At 33.9% G+C, this 22,021-nt stretch overlaps 1 protein-coding gene and 2 long non-coding RNA genes across 3 annotated transcripts; 1 reads left to right on the top strand and 2 right to left on the bottom strand.

Annotated features, from left to right (window-relative positions):
* Nucleotides 1-836: 836 nt before the first annotated feature.
* LOC135145623 (uncharacterized) lies at nucleotides 837-1,245 on the top strand. The gene is made up of 3 exons (XR_010283515.1): nucleotides 837-962; nucleotides 1,013-1,080; nucleotides 1,144-1,245. It is a non-coding gene; the product is annotated as an uncharacterized LOC135145623 (long non-coding RNA).
* Nucleotides 1,246-1,407: 162 nt separating this feature from the next.
* Nucleotides 1,408-4,486, bottom strand: LOC135145643 (uncharacterized). The gene is made up of 15 exons (XM_064077765.1): nucleotides 4,407-4,486; nucleotides 4,239-4,339; nucleotides 4,106-4,179; nucleotides 3,944-4,055; nucleotides 3,712-3,891; nucleotides 3,608-3,657; nucleotides 3,480-3,549; nucleotides 3,221-3,428; nucleotides 3,055-3,173; nucleotides 2,917-2,997; nucleotides 2,767-2,862; nucleotides 2,602-2,712; nucleotides 2,515-2,554; nucleotides 2,099-2,452; nucleotides 1,408-2,042 (listed from the first exon to the last, which is right to left on the bottom strand). Exons 1-15 carry the CDS (start codon nucleotides 4,480-4,482, stop codon nucleotides 1,408-1,410), a joined length of 2,307 nt encoding a protein of 768 aa, XP_063933835.1. The 5' UTR covers nucleotides 4,483-4,486.
* Nucleotides 4,487-4,558: 72 nt separating this feature from the next.
* Nucleotides 4,559-5,445, bottom strand: LOC135145622 (uncharacterized). The gene is made up of 5 exons (XR_010283514.1): nucleotides 5,354-5,445; nucleotides 5,145-5,279; nucleotides 4,995-5,090; nucleotides 4,692-4,801; nucleotides 4,559-4,616 (listed from the first exon to the last, which is right to left on the bottom strand). It is a non-coding gene; the product is annotated as an uncharacterized LOC135145622 (long non-coding RNA).
* Between the last annotated feature and the right edge of the window lie 16,576 nt (nucleotides 5,446-22,021).

The raw sequence follows: 22,021 nt of genomic DNA, 5'->3' as shown, positions 1-22,021 counted from the left end.
TTATAAGAATACCTTGGGCTCTAGTTTCTGGTCCCCATATGATGAAGACCCAAGCCCGATATGTTTTTATCACCCCCCAGTTCTTCAGGGCAATGTTATAAGTCATAATATACCTTCGAAAGAGAGGTATTAGCGGCTATTTGTAACAAGCTAACTTATTTTAACATACCAGCATTGAGAGTTGTCACTGTAGCTCAGCGAGCAAACTTAAAGTCGGGGGTTCGATTTCACCGGCGCGTCTCTTTTTTTTGGCATTCAATAGCTGTATTCAACCTCGTCCTCATTTTTTTTAAGCGCTGGCATTCTATGGCCGGTCTACCTACTAAGTCCTTAAACCGCTTAACCTGAATCCCTCTACTGCAGAGGTTAGAGCGCGAGTGCCCTCCAGTGTACCCTTTAGATGACTGTCCAAAGGGCTGGAAAGTAGAAAATATCGGAACCCGGGCTCCCGCCATTCGGTCTAGTGTGATGGAAAACCTCTACCCAAGACCCGAGATCATCTGGAGACAGTGGTCAGCGCTACTGTCAGCCAGACCTTTCCGATTATGAGTTCCTCGCCCAGGAGAGAGGAGCCCAAACTCAACCCTCTTAAATTTTAGTAACGCTAGATATCGATGACAAACCTCTCAACCGCCCACCCCCAAGAGAGCTTTCTGACGGTTTGAGGAGTTGTTGCTAAATCATAGCACTGCGATTTGATTGTTAGTTTTTTGTTATGCCTATTAAATTGACATAATAATGAGAAGAAAAAGTAGTAAATTTTCAATAAAAGTAAGCTGTACCTTTCTCTATAAATAACTTATATATATATATATTTAATCTTATATAGTCAGAACAAGAACCTTCCGTGGAGCCAGAATTGCCTTTTAAAAATCCAAATTTTAAAAGGAGTAAAGAGAAAAATTTTAAACAAATACTACTATTTGAAAAGACTATTGAAGGGGAACCCGATAACTTGGACTGTATATACTTCTTTATTTTGAAATTTTGAAATAAACTTATCTGTATAAAGTTTTAAGAATAGGGGCCTTGCCTTCTCTTAAACCCAAAAAAAAATACTGCGATTTATCTGGGCTTGTAGTACGTACCTTGTAACCTCTATTTATTAAATTTTAAGGCATAGTTCATTTCGTCTTATAACAGGCAATTTACACTGATCCTAAGACTTTACTCCATTACTTCAACGCTACTTATTACCATAAAATACAACAACTCTCTGATGATCAAGTTAAAAAGTATTTAGAACTAAGAAATGCCCATAACCCTAGATATGGGACTTAAATAACAAGTTAAATATTTTTTACTTATTATTAAAACTTATCTTGAAATCTTTATTATTGCTCTGTAAACTTATAAGTTTTTACTTTCAAATGGGAAATTCTTGCACACAAATAAAATAATAAATTTTTAATTGTGGGATATATTACTATACGCGGAACACTGAAAGCCTTCTTTTTTCTTCTGCGTGGAAATTGCAGTAACCATGTTTTTCAGTACATTTTCATATCTAACTAAAAGCTCTTGGGCATCTGCTTTCAATTTTTCTGTTTGCTCAAAAATAGACAAGTCGTCATGGGAGTAGGAAGTTTTCGACTCTTCCGCTCTCGTTGAAATTAAATTATCTTGAACCAACAATTGAGAATCACCACTGTTTCCCTTTAAAAATCTTGTTTCCATTGAATTATCGTTATTACTGTTGGTGCTCTCTTCACACAATTGAGAGTTACTACTATTTCCCTTTGAATATATTGTTTCAATTGACTTAGCAGTTATGTTGTTGTTGCTCTCTTCACAACTATTGTGAATACTGCCCGAAAAAAAGGTGTGATTTCTCTTTTGGAAATTATTTAATCGCAGTATCTCTTGTAGTTGTTGTTCATCACATAACTCTAAGAGTTGGAATAGAACTTTATCTTTATTCAAACCGCTTATAGTCTTCTGCTTTTTAGTGTCACTATGTTGATGCTTATCGATGAGCGACGGGCTTGTTTTTTGACTAAATTTGTATTTTTGTTTTCTCAAAAGTTTTAAGTCATCAAAAACTTTTAACAAGATTGAGAAATTAATGACTTATGTTTAAAAAAACAAAAAAAATTACGTAAAAGGGTTTCTTTCTCGCGCTTATAAAGTTTAGCAAATAATTTTCTTATATTCCAGTCTAAATCTTTTTGAACGTAAACGGCGTCTTCAATGGAGTGTTGAAATCTTCTATGTAGCATCCGAATCAGTAAAGCCTCCTGACAGTTTTCCAAAGAGAGGCTGTCCTCTAGGGAGCTTGGAGTGGGTGTTGGTGCCGCTTCGAGGTCCGTTGAACACGAATCTTCATTGATCTTGACTCCCTTCGGCGGTTGCGTACTGAAATTCTCAAAAGCGCACGGGCTAGCCGACTCTCCATGAAAGTGTCTTTTAGAAAGACTTTCGTTTTTTACGGAAAACAAAGGGGGGCCCACTTCTGCAGCGCAAGCCAACAGTTAAACTAGTCTATTTAAGCACGCACAACGGCATCCTCTGTACCTGTCGTCATGCGCGGCGATCGTTTTGCATAACCCTTTAGCTTTGAAAATGAACCACTTATTTTTAAAAGAACGAAGAAGCATAAACCTTTCTTAATGGGTGAAACCCTAAGGGGCGTAGCGGGTACCGTTGATAGATTTCGTAAGCGATCTTCAAAATCTTATCCAAACTTGAATCGTAGCACGCGCTAAAAAACCTCTGACAATGGAATAGTGGCTGCTAAGTTGAGTATGGCTATAAAAATCAGTGCACCTCAAGATTCTCGGGAGACGTAGTTAACAGATACTTTCGAAAAACATGAACCACAGCAACAGCAACGTATAATACAAACACGGGATCCTCCAATAGCTGTAAAGCATCAATAAACGGAGTGTGCTTACTGGAGTCTACCACAGACCCAACCAAGTGGTCCCAAAGCCGGTAGAACTGCTTTTCGTGGAAGTTGTCGAGAAACATTCGCTTTAAATACCCACTAAAATGACCCTACAGGCGCATATAAAAATAGATAACCAACCAGAGGAATTTTTAAGGCCATTCCACCTGACAAGCGGTCCCGGCATCAATAATCCGCAACGAGAGCGGCCTATCGAAAGTCCGTAGCAGGTTCATAGCGAGCTCGATATAAGCATGTGAACCGGAGAGGCCAGGGCCCCAGTTTTCTAGCAATTTGTTTAGCCCAGAGCACTGAAAGCTGGGAAAAATCGACCTAAAAGCGTGAGTGACACCTCCAGTGCAAACTGCCTGTCTTTAGGAGCGATGTGGAGAACAGCGAAAACGAGTTCCGGGAGAAACTCTAGAAGTCTGAAAAAAGGGTCGTACGCATCTACGCAGTCCACGACGCACTTAAGAGCCAATGCAGTGGTGGCTGGAAGGTGTTGATAGTCGTTAACGTCGATTCGACTTTTCTGCTGGCACTGAAAGTAGTACTAATAACAGTCGTAAAGGATGAAAATAGTGTCGAGTACAAAGTTATTCAGCGCATCAAAGCTCTCAGTGTCTTTCGGAAGGTTAAGGATAGCTTCCCATATTTCCCGCCTTATAATTAGATGTATAGTAAAGCGAAGAGGAAACCTCGCTTACAAGAGAAGGTCACCTCTTCGTCTCAAAACTTCCGTGCTCTTTCAACAGCAATGTATAGTCCGGCTAAAAGTTCCATGCTTGAGCTATGCAAGAGTGACGTGCGGGACAGAAAGTAACCGCGCGATGGTCACTCGCTGAGAGTTGGCAAAACACTTGCTGGGCGTCGCTAGTTATGTAGCAGAGCACGTCACCACTTAAGTCAAAGTCTATGACATGCCCGAAAAGACTGCCAAGTTGGCCCTCGGCACCGTGCAGGTTGGACAGCCACAGCGAACCTGCGCGGGTCAGCAGGCCCAGCTGGAAGGGAGCACGTGAAAAAAAACTGAGCAACAGAGAGGACTGGTCAAACCAGAGTGCCTAGGCGGCTGTGGTGTAAAAGTTTGGCTCGTCGAGTGGCTGGAAGGCGAAGAACTAACGCCAGATCTCCGTCCACAATTCGTTGCACAACCAAAATGCTTTCTCTAAACAACAACAGTAGAAAATAGCGTTTTTTCGGTTATAACCAAACTACTCTGTGATGCAGTAAATGTCAGAGCAAGTAACAAAGAGAAACCTCACAGAAGACTGAGCTAACAACTGGCGCGGCTGCAGCCGGAAATTCTACAGACCATAAAAATTAACTAAATAAATAAAAAAAACTTAACCTCGTTTTCCATGAGATGAACGAGAGAGTCCCTTTGGTCACTTAACTCAGAAGAACATTCTTTTTGTAAAGAGTTTCTAGAGTCATGGGTTCTAAGTGGCTCTATAATTATTTTTGTAATATTTTATATACACTTTTGAAGAAATAAAAAAAAGTTGTTTTTAATTACTGTAAGAAAACTTCCAAAACTTTATAATATTAGCTGAAAGTGTTAAAAGTTCATCTTTCCCAGGAATAAAAAGCATCTTAGTATAGTAAAAATGAATTTTTTAAAAGGTGAAACTATTCATCTAACCAAAGAATAGGAAGTAAACTTCATGATAATATGTAAAGATTTTATAGAGTCACTTTTATACTCGAGTTGCCAAAGGCAACTTTCCTAAATGTATGAATTATACTACGAATCAGTTCAGAAAACTTTCGTGGCGATATATAAAAAATTTAGGCTGTTAACCGTTCGAGAGGATGAAATAAATAGAATACTCGTTAAACTGTACTGCGCTGACGATATTGAATAAACAATATCATTATGTTCACGAACTTTTATAATATCTTTTTCATTCCCTGTAATGATTTATTGAATCGTAAATTTAAGTTTTAAAGATAATACACAAAAAAAATTAATATAAGCTTTATAATACAAGTACTTTTAGTAAATATGAGGGAAGCAGAAGTATTATAAAACATAATTATTTTTAAAACTTGTTTCAAAAATTACTTAAAATAGATTAAAAAACCGAGAAAATAAAAAGGAGACCTTTAAAGCTGAGGAGAGCAAGCGAGGTATCTGTGCAAGCAGCGACAAGAAAGGTGGTAGACAGAAGGTAGAAAAGTTTATCTATTTTGCTCATCCCTTCCATAGAAATTCTTGTAAATGTTATTCTAACTATAGTGACTTGCAACGTACATAAAATGCCTGTAAAACGGAAAAGGTTTTGAAGAGCTAACTAAAATGTTATTATTTGACTCCAGTAATCCAAAGAGAGTATCCAACTCCGTATCAAGACTACAAACGCAATATATGTTTGCTAGTTTTCTTTTCCTACGAATAAAAACATTGCACATTGCACAGATTAAGCAGTTTAATTTAAAAAGGACTTGAAAACGAAATTATACCGAATCTCGTTTACGAGGAGTTTTCTGCAGCTTTTGCCAGACATAGTACAAACGAGAAATTATACTAGTTAACCCACTTTACAAAGCTAACATATTCATGAAACAATGAAGTACCATCCGTGTAAAAGCTACTGAGGTTTACACACAATTGCACATCTCAACTTTTTTTATTAATAATGAGGGCAGGCCAACCATTAAAGAAAAATAATTTTAACAGCTCTATAAAAGAATATTAGCTTATATTAGTTGATATTGGTTAATAAAAATAAAACATTTTGTCGCCTAAGTAATCTATAAATAAATTGAACATTTTGCAATCCATTAAATGAGGCTTGGCATGTGCTAATGCTATGATAAACGTTGAAAGTAAGCTTTTAAGTTAGTTCATTTTAAAACCTTTAGAGGTTTTAAAATTTTAAAAAAATTCCTCAGGTGGACCGAAAAAAACATTAAAATGCCCCTTTAAAGGTATAAAGGGCTTAGCTGTTGTATACTTCCAAACTTTTGAGGCATTTTGAGTACTTTAACAAAGCGTTAAACTATAAAAAACCTAGCTCTTGTGCTTTTAAATGTCGAAGGGGCCTTTTATAACGTATGACCGAAGGAATAAGTTTGAAATTAGCAAATTATAATTATTCCTTCTTACCTGATTCAGTTAAACGAGTCCTTCTTAAAAGATAGAAAATTTAAATTCATAGAGACCCAAATCTCCATTTCGTACTCTCTTTCTGCAGGTGTCCCACAGTTCTCCCTTTTGTCCTCTCTGCTGTTTTCTAACCACTTCTAATACCCCAACGGTCAACACTGTTTCCCTTTCGCAGCACGCTGATGACACTGCGCTCTGTACAAGTTCTAAATCATTCCCTTTGAGTAAAAAAAGTATGCAATGATACTTAGAACTCCTTGAAAGCCGGTCCGCCTCCAATAATAAAATTAACCCGACAAAATTCAGGGCCTTACTGATCTCGGCAGAAGAAAACATCGCCGGGTGAGCAACTTACCATTATATGACAAAGATCTCCTCTGGTACATGCAGGCTAAGTATCTCTTGGAGTAGTTATTGACCACAAGTTCAAGTGAGACGCTCACTTAGACTACTTAACTAACAAAATCTAGAAATATTGCTCTTGTTCTATACCCTCCACTATGCAAAAAGAGAAAGTTAAATCTTAGTAATATAATGCTTCTATATAAATGCAAGCTAAAACCTATACGCACATATGCATCATTCACTTGGATTTACTCTTCTGTGAGACACTTAAACAGGCTTCCAATCCTACGAAATAATTTTCTTCGATTTTGCACCAAAGCCCGTGGTTTACAAGGGAATTACAACTACACCGAGACTGTAAGATTGAAATTATCAGGGAACTGATTGAAAACAACGCAGGAAAATAATTTGAACAAGCTAGCACTCTAACGAATTGCTATCCACGGTAATAACCTACGATCCTCAAAGATATACATATATAGGTGGCCTAAGAGCCTGTTGACCCTACCCGATTTAACCGATACACTGAATACTTATAATACTTCCCTCTCTACTATTACCAATGATATTATTAATAATAACTTTATTAATAATGAAAGTAAAAGTAATAAAATGATAATAATACGTATTAATTAAATAAAAACAAAAATGCAACTAATGTGCTCTACAATAGGTGACTTTAAAAGGTCGCCTTTCCCCACTTTTGGAGTGTACTCTCCGACACTTTACTACCAAAGGAATAAGGATTAAGCAGTAAAAAAGACGTTTATTCTTGTATGTAGTACGCCAACTTCATAAATAAAATAAATAAATACTTCTAAAATCTGGTATTTCCAACTCTTAGTTAATATTATGAAAACAAACAAAGCTTTAAATAAGACTACTCGGCGGTTACTTGAATTTTTAAGAAAAACTTTCTAATTTACAAAAGACCGATACTCGACGAGAAAAAAAAAAGAATAATTACAAAATATTTTTGTCTTTATTACATATTTATTTGCGGTAAATGGCATTTTGCTAATGTTCCATTGGGTTATACCAGTTTCTTACATCTTCCACATTTATCCCATCCCGATCTTCTCTCAGATTGGATTGAACAAAGCGCTCTAAAAAATATAAAATTATAAGCTATTAATACTGAAGTAGGAGGTATAAAATATATCGACCCTATACAGGTCGGAGGTTACATGCAAAGTAGTATGTAGTCTTTTGGTAAACAATTTTGCTGAATATAAGCTTCTTCAAATTAAGTCTTATTTTAGTAAAACAAAATGACTGTTTAAATAATTTTAAAAAATGGATGAGTAAGTAATATAAATAATGAAAAAATAAAAAATAAATGAGGAATATAAGTTTATGAAAAAAAAGATGTCAAAAAATTGAATAAAAAGAAGTATAAAAATTAATGATAAATCCGCCTCTCCTGCCCCTCCTTTAGCATTGACATACTGAGAACGGTATTCTTAAGACCTTAAAACCACTCAATTTAAATTTTTCTTCTCAGGAGGAGTTGGGGCGTTATTATCCACTAGCGCGCTCCATCAGATTCAAGTTGCTTATGTAAGAGATATATTTACGTAAACAAACATAATATGCATCGCAAGGAAACGTTTCGGTTTTTACCTTTTTTTAGTGTAGTTGAAAGTTGACAGTTCGAGGGCACAACTCTAATTAAAAATATGTAAAGAATGGTGTGTAATAAGAAATAAAAAATGAGGATAAATATTGAAATAATTTAAATATATCTAAATATGAAGAAAATTTAAAACACAAAAAAAAAACAAAAAAATAGACGGTTATTTTTACTTAATTTATTTGTAGCGCTGGAATACTACAAGCGTGAATTATTATTAATTGCTGCTTAATCTACCTTCCATACCTCTAATTGAGGGCGCTAAAGTTTCGACTTCCTTTACAAAACATAACGCCAACGGATGAGCTTATCAGCTGAATAATATATATCAATGAAGACATAACAGGAAAAGAAGAAAAGATAATAATTAAAAAAATAAAAAATAAAAGAAATAAAACAATATTACATGTAACATAATAGTTTAGTTTTAGTACAGTGATATAATATTAAAAATATATTAATGTTAATGAAATAATTTATAATTTTGGCCATATTCCCCCTCTAATAGGCCTACGAAATGTTGTGGCCGCGAATACTTGGTGTAATAAAGAGAGCTTGTTTAATTAGTAAGTTATGGTGGCTACAGGCTCTAGTAAGCTAGTTCCGTAAAATTTTATAAAGATATACTTGAATAGGCTCAAGGTTACACCCTCTATGTAGTTGACTGTTGCGCACAAACCAAGGGACGCCCAACACCATACTCAGAAATCAATTTTGTAATATTTGTAGGGGATGAATATGTTTAAGTGAGGAATAGGTCCTGGCAATAGAGGTAGAGACCATCAGCAGTGTATAACCGAGTTGTATGACTGAAACTTGTTTTTTAGATGCAATTTGCTTTTCTGGCATAATAAGGAATTTAATACAGTTGTAGCTTGTCTGCTTTTTAATTCGACGTAAGAAGGATGCGAAGTCCAGCTTAGTTTGTAGTTAAGCCTAACCCCGAAATATTTTACCTTCTTACATCGAGGACTGACAGTTTGGTTTAATAAGAGACTAGGGGTTTGGAAAAAATATATTTTTTTCTTGTCATAATCCTAAAGCTACTTTTTACGCGTTAATTATTAACCTTCATGCTGAAAACTAAGCCTCTAGTACTGTCTAATAAGACTGTATGTTTTTAAGCACTGGTCCAGCAGATTTTGAACTATAATATAAAGCTCTCTCCTCAGCGCACAAGACCATATTTAACTTTGACCATTGTGGCATATTGAGCTTGTAAATAGGAAAAAAGTAAGGAGAGAGTAAAGAGCTTAGTAGGATACCATCTCTAATTGTCTTATAGCAGACTTCAATGAACTCTAACAGTGAAGGTTCTATCCGTTAGGTATGAATGTACCACCGCAGCTAAGTAAATTGGGAAGCTGGCAATATCATTTTGGAGACTAGACCATCTAGCCATATTTTATCAAAAATCTTTTTAATATCTAAAAAGGTCACATCTTTTACTTCTCTATTGTTAAAAACTTTTGTAGCTTCTTCCGAAGCCTAAGTTTCTGGCAAAATAGTGGAGTAATTTTTTAGAAAACCAAGTTAAAAATAGGCGAGTCGCACATACTATACATAAATTTTGTAAACTAGAGAGAGCATCTATTTCCCACCTTTTCTCGGCAGGACGACAAGCTTATTGGGTGATAACCTTTAATAAAACGACTAGAAGGCCCTAGTTTAAAAATAAAAATTACTTCTGCTAATTTTCACCGTTCAGGAAGTGGGCAGTGGTAGGCCTTTGAGGTTAATCAGGATAACAGAGAGATAGCTCGTGGAGTTAAGCTTTCAAAAATAACATTAGTAATTCGGTCCGGATCCAAGGCTTTCCTTGTATTGAGGATTAAAATAATAGTTTTAGGTGTTGCACTGGTGGTAAGCTTAACATTGTTACTTAGGTCTTAAAAAGTGAGTAGCAACTATGAAGGACACATCTTGATACGGTGTTCATTTCCGTCGGACTCTAAAACAGATGAGTGAGCTTCTCGTGAATCGGCAAATACCCTCTTTTTCGGGGGGGGGCGCCGTCGCTGAGTGTCCAGTACATGGATGGGCGGTGTTATGCCCCTAGAGTTAGTAGAGCGAATAACACTTGTTAAATTCTATAAGGAATTAGTCTCGGACTCAAAAGAACTCTAATTTATTCTGCCATCTCTCGTTAAAGGAAGCTTTCAAATGCCTACTTAATTCGAGTGTTGATCTTGTAGTAAAGTTTTCTATCGTCTGGAAAAAAAAAAGTTCATATCTTTTCCCTAAACTCTCGTCATCTCTTAATCAGAGATCTAATATGGTCTAGTAGGTTATATATTGTTGTTTCTCAAATGAAGTTCACCTTTTATAAGTTTTTATTATAGCTCCTTCTATTTGCACAACAGCTGTGAGTTACTTAAGGGCTTCTCAATGGCCTGTACCATGGTGCCTATATTTTTGTCTAAATTCTCCCAAAAAGTTGGCCAACTAACTACCATCTTAACCCAAGTACTCGAGGCCGATTTAACTCCTATCCCAGTGAAGATGGAGTGTAGTTGTTTACTGTATTAAGTATTCTATTTATACCCTTTATAATCTAACTAAAAGATGCATTTCAAAGTTTAAAACTATTATGCTTAGTCCAATCAAACACTATTTTAATAGACCTTTTTCAAAGGTTGTTATTTTAAAACTCTATAAAAATCTATTTAAGGTATCAAAACCAATTTAATTCCCTTTTTTAATTAAATTGGTTATAAAAAATTACTTATAGTACTTTTCTATACTAAATGAAAGGAATACGAAAAACCAATCAAAATTGGTAGCGCCATCCATCAGGACCCTTTTTTTCATTATATTAGTTTTAAAACTATTTTTATAAATAATTTCTTGCTACTTAGGCGCTTGTTTTATGGAAAGCGTTAAGGCTCCTTAGGTGTAGTTTTAAACAAGCAGAAACTAAACCGTTTAAGGGGCCTATTTTTATAAAAATGACTATTCAGAGGGGGGGGGGAACTTCTAAGTTCCAAGATAATTTCATGTAATCCATCTTTTACAAACCTTAAACCCAATTAGATTTGCTATCTACCATTAAAATTCAGGTAATTGGCATGAATTCTTCAAAGGGGTATTTGGCCAAGCAAAGTGAGTTCCCGAATGTTGGATGTTCTTCATCTTCTAGAGAGAAGTAATGCACTGCTTTTTGATGGATTTACATTCTTTATTAATTTTTGTAATTAAGCTTCAAGGATGGTTAACTAATTATGAATCCGCCGGATCGCTAGAGGTTGTGATTTGAAACTGCAAAAAAATGGCGAGGTCGTCAGCATATTGTGTGAGAAACTGTGATCAATTTGGGTATATCAAATACATATATAATGAACAGTAAAGGTGACAGTAAAGAACCCTGTGAGACCCTGGCAGCTTGTCTTAAGCGAACTGACTTTACCTCGCATATTCTAGATGCAAACCTTCGGTTGAAGAGAAATGTGTAGAAAAGCTTAACCAACCAACTGGATCACCTTGTACAGCAACTTGTGATGCCATACCTTTTCAGACGCCTTTTCAAACATCAAGAGATATGGACAATGTTGACTTTTATTATTGAAACTTTAGTTACGTGGATAAAACACCTTAAAAGCTGTTGGCCTGTATAGTGTTCCCGCCTAAACCCGAATTATCATTAGTTTATTTTATTTTTGGAAACAATATGTAATCTCTTAAAAATAATCGATTCTGTTAATTTTTCCAGTTTCGACAAAAGACTGATTGGGCGATATTATCAACTAAATAGCATTTCTGCTATACTTTATATAAAAACAACCTTTGCAAGTTTGCAGCGGTCTGGAAACGAAGAATTGTAAAAGATAGTTTTGATGTAAGTAATGTGTGTAAGGGAGTATGTGGAAAAGTATTTTAAAGTGGAGTTGGTGATGAAATGGAGTCCTTTATCCTTTTTCATATTAAGAGACACAAATGGTTTCCTATATTCTTATTCTCTGATTGAGCAATATAGCAGTAAAGTTTTATATCAGAGAGGGCACTATCCATGGCACCTTAAACCATTTTTACTTGCTCCAAGTCAAGCATATTAAAGTTAACGGTCATATTCAAAGAAAGCGAGTGAGTCAGACCAGCAGGTTTTTTTCTCCACAACAAAAAAAGACTTTCCATTCGTTTTTAAAGGCGGTACAATGGTTATAATTGGATGACGACTTTATGTGTTTCGCCATTATCCTAGAGAATTTTCAGCTGAATTTAACGATTTTACTTTAGAGTTCCATAGATCATTAAAAAAATGTCTGGGAGTTTTGGCAATGTATTGCTGCACTTATTAAGGGCTATCTATCGGAGATGTATAAGTTGAGTACGTTTAATTTTTTTTTAAATAAATTTCTTCTCATGAGAAATTTTGTTATCGGGGGTGGTAATATTGAACGCTATAAGGCGCTTCTCGGCTGTAGAAGCTGACAGTGTGGTAACTAACCATGGAATTTATCTGATTTTCTGATATATATCAACAATTCTGTAAATTTAAATACGAAAGTAAATACAAAATTAAATTAAAAACTAATTACACTAACTAATAAAAAATTTTTATTGGTCGTGATCAGGTATTGAATGGTTCTTCGAATCCGTTTACTTGGTATGACAAAAAATTACTATAAAAGGTAATTTTTTACAAATTAATTGACTAAAAAGGAGAATTGATTGGTGATGAAACTGATTTTGATTAGTACTTCAAATCCATTTTTTAGTAAAAATACCAAGAAACTTTTACAATAAAAACAACTTATAGACTTTATTATAATAGTTGTTATTTTATATCATTTTTGCATATTTTTAATTACTTATTTTTTATTTATTCTTTTTTTTTTTTACATACAAATTATAATAAAATTTAATGCAAGCATTTTTTAAAAGGTTCCGGTTAGTAAATATTTTAGGCAAACGAATCGAATGTTTGGGAACTTATTTATATTGTAAGCGCGATCAGCCTAAGCTTAGTCCTTGCGGCTTCGTGGGTTTCGATCTAGGGTTGAAGTTTGGGATATCATCCTCTACTTTTCGGAGGTCTCATTGGTTGCTCCCCTTGAACTAAACTTTTATCTTTTAATTCGTTGGCTAGCGTCCGATTTGACACGTGGTTCTTCTCGACTCTTTATATAACCCTAAACACCTACCAAGCTCTAGATTTGGGGTTGTAGTCGTACACTACTTAGGAGAGGCCAAAAGTAGCTTTCCGCATGTATCAAAAAATATGCTTTAAGAATGATAAAAACGCTAGGCTTGCGTTAGTTCCTTGGTCGTATGATTGGTCAGCTAACCGTATTGTTAACCAAGGAGTAAATAGTGTTAATTAAACAGTAATAGGGGGAATGTTCGTGCAGAACGGAGAATAAAACATAAAAAGATATATTCTTATGTATCGCTTTGTTAAAAAAAAAATCTGTAGGTTCTTTTAACCCTAAAGCGGTGATTCCATTTTGTGCTCCCTCTTACCGAGGATCATGCCATTCGAATTACCTCGTTTTTTACTATTCCAACGTGGATGCTTACAATGAATCACCTGGGGTTATGTCACCCTCTACTCTTCCGAGGAGTGATGGGCGGTCTTTCCTTAGGCTACTTTCTTATACATTTAACACTAAAGCAAAATATATCTGGTATCATTTTTAATACTTGAAAACATCGTGACATAAGTAGCTAATTAACTACGAAACCCAAAGATATGTGATTTTGTACCTTCCTGTTTCAATATGAGTGGAGAGTTTAGCATACTTTGGAGAATGGCAGGTTGCGTTACGCACGGTTGTAGGAAACAACTGCTCTTAAAAATAGAAATAAGCGTTCGTTGCTTGAGTCCTTTGTTAGGTGTTATATTCCCTATGTCTTGGGGCGCAAATTGTAGATAACCTCATGCCCCCAAACAGTGCCGGTTTCTAAATCAATTTTACCTGATATAGAGGCCATACCTGGAGGTTTAATAAAGGTGTAACAATTTTAATTCGACTATTAATTTGCAGGTGTAGTCATATATTAACAGTTTCAAGGATCTTGATTTCATATCCACACATCAAAAAGAGTATGGGGCATGTCTGCTGTTTGTCGTTGCGTGTTGTTGCTACTACTCCCTTCACCCCCTACTCACACACACACCTACCGCCATTTTACGGGCACTTTTGTATACAATGTAATCGGGGGAAAAATTTAATCCATCCTTGAGATGGGTTTCCGAGGTTAAAAGTATCTCAATACCTGTGTTATTAACTCGTATAGTTCATCTCTCTTTTCTCGACCATTAGCATTTCAAGATAATAAACTAAATTTTTCAATAATCGGGTGCAGTTAAAGTTATTAAAGGGTCATTACTGACTACAGCTACTTGAGTGCTAATGGTTTCTATAGGTGAGATATAACATAATAGAAAATAAGTTTTTGCAGATTCTCGTTAGAAGAAAGCGTAATATTAGATGTGTCGGAGAGTTCACGCACATATAAACGCTCTAGTGAAATTATCTCCACAAATTAAGGTCTCTTTTTAAAAGGCACATTCCTAAAATATACTGTATTGTGCAAAGCTTGGTACCATGAGACTCGCCACAATTTACACATCTGAACATTGGAGTGCAAAATTGATCAGTGTGTCCCAATAACTGGCATCGAAAGCACTGACCATTTCTTCCCGTTTTCTTTTTTATGGCTCCCACAGTAATGGAATCCTTACCGATTCCGACCTGGAGAGTTTTACAAGTATAACGAGGCTCGTGTTTTGTGAAGTCTTCGATTCTGATTTCTTCGCCCGGATGGAGAAAGTTTAAGTTCTTTATGATATCTTTGGTTTCCATTTAAATTACCTCGAGATACACAACTAAATGTTTTTCTCAGAGGGTAGGCGATAGGTAATGAATATAAGAAGTTAAGAGGGTGCAAATAATATGCGGTCACCAAAGACAAAAATAAAGTTGCGTGGGTGGGAATCGAAGCGACTACCTTCTGTTTGAGCGTCAATACTCTTAATAGCTAAGCTACGACGACATCTCTTGTTCACAGAGGGATGGTTTTACATATATAACTTTTCAAAGTATCTAGCCCTCTATGGTAAAATAACCCGTTAAAATTTCACTTTCGAAGACGGTTGTTAAAAGCTTATATCTTTTTTTTGAGCTACACCTTTTGCAACAAAAATGAAAACATTGTTTTCTATAAATTGTATGTAATATTGTTTAACATTTACTTTTATTTCTTATAGTAATAGAATGTACCCTAGGGCTTCCTTTATCATTAATATACTTTTTAAGTTAGTTTATTGTAGTTATTATAGACGCTAAAATTACTATTACTTCTTTATCTCTACTACTGTATTCATTAACACACATACTACTGTCGTTACATGTGTTATTACTATTTTTTGAAACTATTAACGTAGCAATTATTGTTAATATTACTTACAGTAATATTACAGCGAGATTTGGTAGATACACAACCATATGTGGTTTTGTCATCATTTTGACATTTATTTGAATATGTTCTTAATAATCCTGTGCTCTTTAAGAAGTGGGGGAGTAGCCTCAGTAATTAGATTTTAGTGTCTTGGTACCTTACCTTTTCCTAAGACTTTTTTGGTTTTCTAAAGCCAGTTTTGAGAGGATTTCTTTTTTTATGCTCAGTTTTCATAAAGTGGAGCCCTACTTAAATTCTAGTTAATAAATATTAAATAAAGTGATACATAATCTCTTTCTTCATCGGTACTCGTAGGTGAGCAATTTAACTCAGTTGAAATTAGGTATTCTAAGCTAGCGTAAATTAAATTACTGTTGATTAAAGAATAAGGTATATATAGGTATATGTGTGTAAGATGGGAAAAGTTATGTAATACGTACATATGTATGGATGTAGATTTATTATAAATATGTTAATAATCAATGTATTTAAAGCAGCTCCGTGGTAAAAAGTAGAGTTGCACTGGTCTCATCCAAAAAAACATTATTATTGGCTCCCACTAGATATTTATTACTAATAAAAGGCACCCCCCCCCCCCTGTTAATTTCAAGTTTGCTTTCAAAACACGTTTTTGTCTTTTTTTAACATGGCATTATATCAGAATTTATAAAGGGCGAGGTTATATTAGCGACTATTAAGAACCCAAAAAGGAGAACCTCTTCTAAGAGAATTGGAGCTACGGTGGTAACTCTCAACCCCGGTATGATTGATTAACGTATCCAAGCTGGTAACATTACTAAGAAGTCCTAAGAGGAATTTTTTTAAATAAATATATATTTTTTTATAACCTAAATACTACTGAAAAAAAAAATTAAGCATTTTTCGCTTTCAAAATAATTATTAACGCAGTCAATTTAAATTAAGTAAAATAGCAACATAAAAAGATATCCTTATATTTTTAACACCAGACAAATCCTGACATATTTTTTTAATTATTTAAAAACTGAAATTTTTTTTTTTGCTATTCACTGTTTGAAGACAACAGAGAAATAGTGATTTATAACGCAGCACTTGTCAAATATGTGTGTAACCTTATGACAAAGAATAGAATTCGACTGAGAGGGCCCTTTTAAATTTGTGGTTTAACTCGACAGATTAGATGTTAATGCTCTGCGTCATGGTGTTTCTAGAAAGTAGAGGCTCCTGGAAGAGGAATGCCCATTAGGCAGCCTAATAAAAAGGGGTTCTAGGATTTAGGAAAATTTTAGAGAAAGAAATAGGGTCTATCAAACTATACTCAGTGTAGATCAAATTAAAATTAATGCAGTTTTATCATATATTTTTGCTTGGGGAATAATTAGCCTATAAGCTAAAATAGTTTATCTAATGGAATATGCATTTTTAATGTTGTTTTATTATCTTGGATTAACTGAATTTTTTACTAAATTTTTTTCTTAATTGAGCATATATGTAGAACTTTATTTATTAAAGGATTCAAAGAAGTTACTATTTAATAACTTTCTGGTTTTTTTTTATCATTTGCGTTTTTGTCTTCTTGTGCTATTTTTTCTATACTTAGTATATTTTTTTTATTAATTTATACTTTATTATATATTTATTTATTAATTATTCTGTTTACAAAACATTTTAAATAGGAGACGTCCCTTGGACTCTCAAAGCTACCCTAATTCAGAGCTTTAGAGAGCCTAAACGTCTTATTGATCACAAGAGTACGAGTGCGTGTCGAATCTGCATACCCTTACTAGAGATTAATCGTACTTAATATTAGGGGCCCATATAGAGTCGCGGTTACTCTTGATAATTTTTTAGGAGAGGAACAATACATGCAATAAAGTTAAAACACTACACCGCGTAGGCTTAATAATCCACCTTATTTATAAATAAATTAAAAACTTTAGAGAAAATAAATGTTATTTTGGTAAATTTTTTTCATTTTGACGAGTGTGGAAAAAAAAAAAAAAAAGAAAGAAACTTCTTCTCTAGTACCATGATTTATATAAAAAAATGGTTCCTATTGCACTAATTAATGCAATGTTATATTAACCTTAGCCCTATCGATTTTTTTTTAATAAATATATGGTTAGAATAAATTCTCTTTTAAAAAAAACTTTTTTAAAGAATTAGTGTAATACACTGATGTGCATTTGTGGTCACAATTCTTTCAAAAAAGAAAATATGAATTAAAAAGGATAAGGTTATTTGAAAGACAGATTGTAAGATAGTAGCGCTAGAAAGAAACTTGAAACATGATATTTCACAGGGAACCTTAAATCTAGTTCACAAATATGTTAGACAGTTTTTAAGCTAAGAGAAAATATTTTAAACGAACTGCACACAATTAATGAAACTAAAATCCTGGATTCCAAGTAAAAAAATCTTGGTGTTTTTATGGCCAGTAGTTAACGACGATGAATAATTACTTTATACCACTAGCGCATTTACACACTCTATCCATTTTTCTGCAGGAAGCGCAATGTGTGTCTCAAGTCAAGGGTTCTATTGCACACAAGGGTAAGTTGCTATACACTTATAGATGCTTTATTATTTTAATGTAATTCTCTTACAAACAAGTGGAAACCCTTCAATTTTTTCCCAGATGATATGCTAGGAGTTCGTGTTAAATATGTTCAACTGGACCCCGAGGTTTTTGTGAAATGCACAGTTGCGCGAAATACCGTAGTAGGACCAGCAGGGTTTGTATTGCTCAAGAAGAAACATTTCTTCTAATGAGATGAAAAAACATTACAATTTGGCACGATGAACGCTTGTAACCTAAGGATATTTTTAATACTATTCTAAAACTAAAAATAGATGAAGAACTAAACAATCGGTTTATTAATATTATTTAAACTTATTGGATCACTTAAACGGGTGAAGAAGTCTAAAAATAGTTTAAAAAATTGGTTAGTAAATAAGTGTGAAACGAATACAGAGCTTTAAAGGGCATGAATCACCCCGAGAGCAAAAATAAATTATATATTTTTCTATTTCATTAATTATTAATTATGTATATATTATATAACGCTGTAAACTTTTATCTGATATTTATTTTGCTAGTAAAGGAGACAATATATGTGGAGTTCAGCATATACTCTAGAATACCTTAAGAATTACTTAAAAATTTCAGTGGAACAGCTAAAAGACATTAGTGACATAAGCGGCATGGCTCTCGTGGCATTCATTGGTATATAACAAACAGAGCGTCAAGTGTCCCAACTTAAAAGCGAAGGCGGTGATGTGGTGCACTTTTTATAGGTTCCAAACACAAAGAATTTTTGCCCTTATTAAAGCATAAAAGTAAAAGTTTTTGCAGGTGGAAGCAAATTATGAAACTGAACGCTGTGTTAACTCTAAGGATCTTGAAATAAATAGGCTAATTATATAAAACACGAATTAAAGTATGCTAAAATAAATACAATGAAAGTCATGATGGCGGTGGTAACTAGTGATAATTGTACAAGTTTTGCAACTAATATTTTTTTCATCCAAGAAAAAGAAAGTTAAACAATCAGCAAATACAACGATAAAGCAGGGAGGATAACTTATATTCCAAAATTTATATAAATAATCTCATTTTAAAGCTTTTTTTGTTTTTTTCGAAAAATATAAGGCAACTATCTACTTATTAGTAATTAATAGAGAAATTAATTAATACTTATTTATAGTAGTTAAGTTTCGCTATATGAATGGATATAGAAACTGAAGTAACTAGTCTCTAGTAAAGTATGAGGTTCGTTGGAGAAGGCTTCGGAGAATTGGAGAGACAAGTGCAATATATATAACCCTGGTGTGTTTCCTCCATTATTACTTTTTAAAACTTGTGGAACTCTAATAAAGTAATCAAAAAAGAAATAATTTTTACAAACCTTTAAGGCTGTAGCATTATAATAAATATTTTAAAATAAGGGAATATATGGTTAAGCATTAGTTAATATTATCAAGCGACATAAAGACCGGGTGTAGAAACTTAAAAGGCTATATGAAATTTGGGAGTAGGAAAGAAAACCTATGCCAGCGATATATTTCCACCACAAATTCAAGTTCTGTAGCTAGTTCTCACCTTTTTTGACTGTGCTATGAGCTTGGGGCTCTAAAGCTTCTAACGAAATGATCTTAAAAATTCATAACACAAATTAAGGTTTTATAAAAAAAAATAGTTTACTTAACATCCATTAATCGTCTCGTGGAACTGTCAACCAACTATCATTCTTCCTATCTTTTCTGCTATGGAAAATTCACGCCTTAAAGATAAAGACTGAGATCCATGCGATTAATATATTATCTTAAATTCTCAGTAGCTCTCGGTGCCCTCTATAATTTAAAAAAAAAAGACAAGAAATTTTAAGTTACGATTGCCTCGACATATTTTATTAACGTGCCTTAGTTTAGTGAACCTGAGACTATAACATTTTAGAAAAAATTAAATGGCTTGACTGTTTTTAACTAAATTATATAAATGACTACTATCTAAGGTATGAAAAGTGCAGATTAAAATGAATCGTTTAATAAAGCTTTAATCTATTGCTTCCCTATATTAATAGGTAATAACCAAAAACCAATATCAGACCACTAATTATTATGATCGTACTTAGATGAACATCATCTTTTTTACGTTTTAGCTCTGTAGCTAGATCTGTAAAAATCCAATCAGGAACGGTACGAACAATCCAGCCCTGTAGATTGGGTTCACAAGCGAAATTAAAACAGAAACTAACGACTGCGAGCAGAGAGCGAGAAATCTCACTTGAAAACGTCTCGGAACCCATTAATTAAAAAAATTTTTTTTTTATTTTTAAAATTCAATCTTACATTTTAACATAGGTCCCTTTAAGTGTGATACAATCAGTTCAACTCTTTCCCTACATTTCTACACCTTTTTTCATTGAACGCTTGGCTTTTTTGCCTTCATAAGTAGGTCTCTATTTCTACAATGAAACTTCTTCGTTTTACCTAAATCTCTTTTCCTATATAGCCTTTTTTGAAGTCTGCGAAAAGGAAAAATAGTTGCTGCTGCCAGTTTTGGAGAGTACGGTGGGCGCGGAATCAAATTGAACTTCAGTTCATGCGCCCAATGTAGAGTATCCATCGACTTGTGGCGCAGTGCATTGTCTAATAGAAAAAGAACTTTCTCCTCTCTACATGGGTCGTCTTTGCCATTTTCTTTTTTAATCGAACTAATTGTTCTATATAATATTCATTATTCTTGGTTTTTTCATTTTCAAGGTAGTGGATGTATATTATACTATTTACATCCCTAAATACGTAGGTCACTGTTGCGCCTTTGGTCGCTTTAAGCGGTTTTTTCTCTTTGCTTTCACTCAGATGGCCCATAATTCTGGAGTATAGTGCTGAGTTTAGTTACTACAGTTCATTCCAAATAATGGTAAACTATCAAAAAGCTCTAATTAAAACAGGTCATTACTTTAACAGCGTGCTCTCGGTGGATCACTTTCTAGACATTTGCCACGAGTCTAAGTTAAATTATCACCCAATTTAAAAGCTAAGAGCGATGACATGATCGCTCATTTATTTATATTAGATGTATTAATTTTTTTGGAATCGAAAATTAGGTAGGAAATAGGTTAGTTTTATTTTTTAAAAAAAATTTACTTAAAGTCCACGGTTTATAAAACAATTCAAATTACAAAACTAATAGGACAGCTAAAGCATTTGCTCTGTTATGCTGAAAGCACAAAAGTAATGTTCTAGTGACGTTCATTTCGTGTTTACTATTCCTATACAAAAGTAGTTAAATTGCTTATAGATACTAATTAATGTACCTAAAAATGTTAAAAAATTAAAATTCTGACATGTTTTTTATTTTTTTTCCACTGAAAACGTTCTTTTGTTGAAATAAATGTATTTATAGATTTTTCCTATAGAACCTATTTCCTAATTAGATAGTGCATAATTGGAAATGACTGCAAGCAGTCTTTATGCACTATAGAACGCACGTTGTGAACAGTTAGTTTAGTGAGGTTAAATAATTTTTTTACACTAATTATTTAGTCATTATTTTTAAGTGTTGGTATGATAACTACTTCACCTTAGTACTACTTGGCACTATTTTACCAACAGCACCAATGTTAACAGTGTTCGTGATGCTATTTTTATTTACTTCCGGAAATTAAAGTTAACCTAGATTGTGCTACAGATTTATTTGATTTTAAAAGACCAAGCCTTAATGATTTTTCCAAAGTTGTATTCTAAGAAGCGTCCAGTATATTTGTTAATGCTCCTGTACCTCAGACGGCACCTTGAAAGGTCGCTTTTTAAATTGACTAAGCTTTTAAAAGGCCAAAAAAAAAGCTGGAAAAGTTTAACAAACCGGATAGCCCTTGAATCGTGAAAGAGCATAAGAAGGAGGATTTGGCATATATTTCCCACTAAAGAGGAGTTGCCGATCAAGATAGTTACTCAGAGACATAAACTTATACAAATTAATATAGAAATAATTTTTTTTCTCTACAAAAACAACGGAAAATTATCGTATAGAAAGCTACTTTACATCAATTTTATTAACTATGCAAACTTTATAGCCTTTATTTAAGCAATGTTCATAAGGCACACAGTTTTTAAGGCAAATGGAGCACCAACTGTCAAGCTTAAGTGTAGGATATAA

This window comes from Zophobas morio, unplaced genomic scaffold (assembly GCF_036711695.1).
Source record: "Zophobas morio isolate AGI-343-1 ecotype UQ-CSIRO unplaced genomic scaffold, CSIRO_AGI_Zmor_V1 ptg000167l, whole genome shotgun sequence".
Classification (NCBI taxonomy): domain Eukaryota; kingdom Metazoa; phylum Arthropoda; class Insecta; order Coleoptera; family Tenebrionidae; genus Zophobas; species Zophobas morio.
The sequence above is the reverse complement of the archived record's forward strand: the minus strand, read 5'-3'. Positions and strand labels throughout refer to the sequence as shown.

What these genes read in the sequence shown, in the direction of transcription:
- LOC135145643 (XM_064077765.1), bottom strand. Translation starts at nt 4,482, where the DNA reads ATGCTTTTTATTCCTGGGAAAGATGAACTTTTAACACTTTCAGCTAAT. An exon ending in GTTTTGGAAGTTTTCTTACA is followed by an intron (nt 4,340 to 4,406) that starts GTAATTAAAAAC and finishes AAATAATTATAG; the next exon opens with AGCCACTTAGAACCCATGAC. An exon ending in CGTCTCCCGAGAATCTTGAG is followed by an intron (nt 2,713 to 2,766) that starts GTGCACTGATTT and finishes TTCCATTGTCAG; the next exon opens with AGGTTTTTTAGCGCGTGCTA.